The sequence below is a fragment of the Stegastes partitus genome, unplaced genomic scaffold, assembly GCF_000690725.1.
Source record: "Stegastes partitus isolate 25-593 unplaced genomic scaffold, Stegastes_partitus-1.0.2 Scaffold7, whole genome shotgun sequence".
NCBI lineage: Eukaryota > Metazoa > Chordata > Actinopteri > Pomacentridae > Stegastes > Stegastes partitus.
The window spans coordinates 1,785,989-1,789,710 of record NW_007577738.1 but is presented as its reverse complement, the minus strand read 5'-3'; the positions used below and the strand labels follow the sequence as shown (position 1 = coordinate 1,789,710).

The 3,722-nt window shown below is 41.2% G+C and overlaps 1 protein-coding gene across 1 annotated transcript in view; it reads left to right on the top strand.

Annotated features, from left to right (window-relative positions):
• The window catches only part of cerkl (CERK like autophagy regulator), a 47,065-nt gene that overhangs the window by 32,243 nt on the left and 11,100 nt on the right, over positions 1–3,722 (top strand). The window contains exons 6-8 of the mRNA XM_008282589.1: positions 569–699; positions 793–867; positions 2,217–2,251. Coding sequence (XP_008280811.1) covers positions 569–699; positions 793–867; positions 2,217–2,251 — 241 coding nt within the window. The remainder of the gene's footprint in view (positions 1–568; positions 700–792; positions 868–2,216; positions 2,252–3,722) is intronic.

The window sequence follows — 3,722 nt, the reverse complement described above, 5'->3', positions numbered from 1 at the left end:
AATCCTCACTAGGGTCGCGGAGGGCTGGAGCCTATCCCAGCTGACTCAGGGTGAAGGCAGGGGACACCCTAGACAGGTCTTCTGTCTATTGCAGCGCTAAAATATTAATACAAACTATTAAAATCTATTACAATAATTTGTTCTCAAGACTGCAAATGTGATCAGACATTCAGTGCTAGTCTTATGGTCTTTATATAGATGCATTTTGGTTAGTGCCAAAAAAACATGCGGGTTCAACATCCAGTCCCATTGTAAGGCAGTGAACACTCAATTTTCTGATATAAGAGCCAAACCTTTTGCTAATGGCTATGTACTATATTTAAGGTTACCTGCTCCAAAAAAAAAAATGGTAAAAATAAGTCACATGTGTGGATGTGTCACTTGTTTTCTTGTCGGCCATCAAAACTTTAAGATCTGTGAAATGTCTTATTGGATTTTAACCTAGATGAAATGACGTCTGTCTCTATCTGCCTTTCCACTTGTCCTCATACTGGTCTATAACCAACTGTCCTCATACTGGTCCATAGCCACCTGTCCTCATACTGGTCTGTGTCCACCTGTCTGTCAGGGTGGTGTGTGTGGGTGGGGACGGTTCGGTGGCGGAGCTATGCCACGCTCTGGTCCTCAGAGCTCAGCTGGATGCAGATTCTCCAGTAAAACCAGTGAAAGCAGTGCTGCCTCTGGGAATCATTCCTGCTGGTGAGACAAAACATCCTCATTTGTGTTATGGAGAAGCTGCTTTTGATGGTGTTTTGGTGCTTTTATTAATTGTCTGTCTCTCTGTTGTTGCAGGTTCTACAGATGTGGTTTCCTGTTCGGTTCATGGAGTCAGAGATCCAGTCACTGCAGCCCTGCACATCGTCCTGGGTATGGTCTATTTGTTTCAGATCTGTGGTCAGATTACACTAGTTCTGTAGTCACTTTGTGAAAATGTGTATCTGCATTGTCCTTGATGGGTTCTGTATTGATTTTATTGTTGGCGAGACCAGTCTTTCAATGGCTGCCCTTTATAACGTGCTCCTACCTTTTCTAAGTTCATGCTCAGATTATCAGATTGCCCAGGGTTAGTTCTGAATCTTGTAGATCTATAGTTGGATCACTCAGAATAGTCTCTATCTGTTCGTAGATCTGTAACTGCTTAGAACAGGCAGAGTCTTACCTGTTCTAAATCTATCATACTAGTGTTTTTCTTTATCAGTTTGTGTTGTCCAAGGAGATTTCTTTGTTGTAGGTCTACACAAATATCATCTTAGCTGGGTCCTTCCTGTTCTACTTCTATTGTTCCTTGGCCATGTCTGGCTTCTACTTGTTCTGTATCTGTAGTTTCATTTACCTGTCAGATATACCAGGATTTGTCTATTATAGGACCATAGTCAAGAGTCTGAAACTGAAGTCATGTAGTCCAAGGTATGTTCTGTGTGTTTAGACTTATATTGTCCTGTGTGGACTCTACCTGACTGGTCTACCGTCTTCTTCCTGGGTGGATCTACGTGTTCTAGATCTGTAGCTGTGGTATTGTGTTTGGACTGCTCCTGCTGTAGGTCTATAATGATATATGATTTGATATGATTTTAAGCACTCATTAATGTATATGTGTGTCATTTTGGATGCATTCTACCTGTTCTAGGTCTGTGCTTATCTCATTGTAGGTCCACTGTTCTAGATCTATTGTCACATTATTCTACCTGCTCTGGATCTGTGTTCCTGTAATCCTCATTGGACTGTTCTAGATCCATTGTCACAATATTCTACCTCTTCTAAATGTAATTCCAGGCAGCCTCTGCCTCTTCTAGATCTATTGTCACATCATTCTCTCAGTCATAAAGGTATAATTGTGTAGTTTTGGATGCATTCTACCTGTTCAAGATCACGTACGTCGAGTTAGACTGTTTCGATCTATTGTCACAACATTCTACCTGTTCTAGATCTGTGGTTCTGTCATCCTGAACACAATCCGCCAGCTGTAGATGTATAACTGGGACATCATGAGTGGGTTCTACCAGTAACAGATCTTCTTGTAATTTAAAGCTAGCCAATCAGGAGCTTGCGTTCTTGCTAAGTGTGATGCGATTGGCTGGTGATTGGCCAAACAGAGTTTGAGAACAAACAAACCGCAGACAGACGGCGTGACTGAAGTCTGGAGGGAGACAGCAGACAGATGTCTAACAGCAGGATCAGTTTCACTCTAAATCACAGGTTTACTCTGCTTCGTGTAGCCCCGCCTCCTTCGCCTCTGCCCACCTCCTCTCAGGTAAACCTGCCGACCAATCAGGTGGCAGCAGGGTGGGCTGCTGTGTACTAGTGACAGGTTGTGGTGAGATGGTGGTTCATTATAACTAATTAATACTGCAAGCTCGTTGTGTGTGTTTTTGTGTGTGTGAGACAGATGGGAGTATTCAGTGGCTCTAATGAGACTAATTCCTGAACAATAGAAATCAGTTAAAATTCCCAGGCAGGAAGCTGATTCCCACGAACACCAAGTGACTACAGGTGAGTTTCACTGTGTTTGCAACACAGCCAAGGTAAACATAACCACAGGGTCCTGACATGATATGATTTCAGAGCAGTCAGTGAGCTGGTAACTAAGGTGGACAACCATCACTACTGTTGCTATGGTTACCAGCTGTTTAACAGAGCCAGCCTGAGCACCAGTTCAAAGTTGTGGTTAAACCATTTACCTGAACTGCTTATGTTTAAGGATTGTAGCTGCCATTAAGGAGAGACAGATATGTCAACACATCATGCCTCTTCCTCAGTGAGCACTTTGGAGTTTTAGCCTTTTTTTCATCTTTATATGAAGCTACAGCCATCCAACAGCTAGCTTAGCATGAAAACATTGGAGAACAGGTACCCTAGCTATGTCCAAAATAACCGAATCCTCACTATTTCTTGGCTCAGAGCAAACTTCTGTTTTTTTTTTGTTTGTTTGTTTGTTTTTTTGTATTTCAGCGGTCCACACAGACTGTCAGTGTGAAATTTTACACAAAAGTTTCAATTTGAATGTAGTGTTTTAGGGGCAAATCAGAGAATTGTTACACCCCTAATAGATCATATAACAGCCAGCTGTCTACTTGCACTGTGTGCGAGGAGACATGATGCTCTTTCCCACAAATATCTGGGATTTAAGTATTTAACATGGGCTACTTACAACATAAATATTGAACAAACAATGTTATTGAATTTAGGAGACGAGGCACACAGAAACTGCTCAGAATTAAGAATTAATTAGATTAAGCTGGGTAAATTTTGAAACACTGCTTTTGTGCAAAATCAACTTTCACCCACACCAGGCATTGCAGCTCATTTGTGCAAATTCTTCCATTCACATTACAACCAAAGTCAGCATGGTCCCCACTGCACATGCACAGAGGACATAATGTTGGATAATGTTGCAAATTTGGGGAAAAAAAAATCTTAAATATCAGGACAACAGAACAACCTGTTTGATTTAAAATTGAAATATAAATTAATACTAATGATGAATACATTTAGAATTGTAAGTCTAGTATATTATCTATTGTTTATGATTTTTTTTTTTTAAATATACATATTGGTTGGACCTTTAAGACGCACTGCAGGTTTGATCTTGGTGACACACTGACCATCTCAGCTTTAATCCTGCACAACACACACAGACACAGAAACACACTGACAACATGCCATATGGTGAGGAAATCAGATTCTGTCCAGAGAGACAGACAGGCAGTCAGTCAGTCAGACAG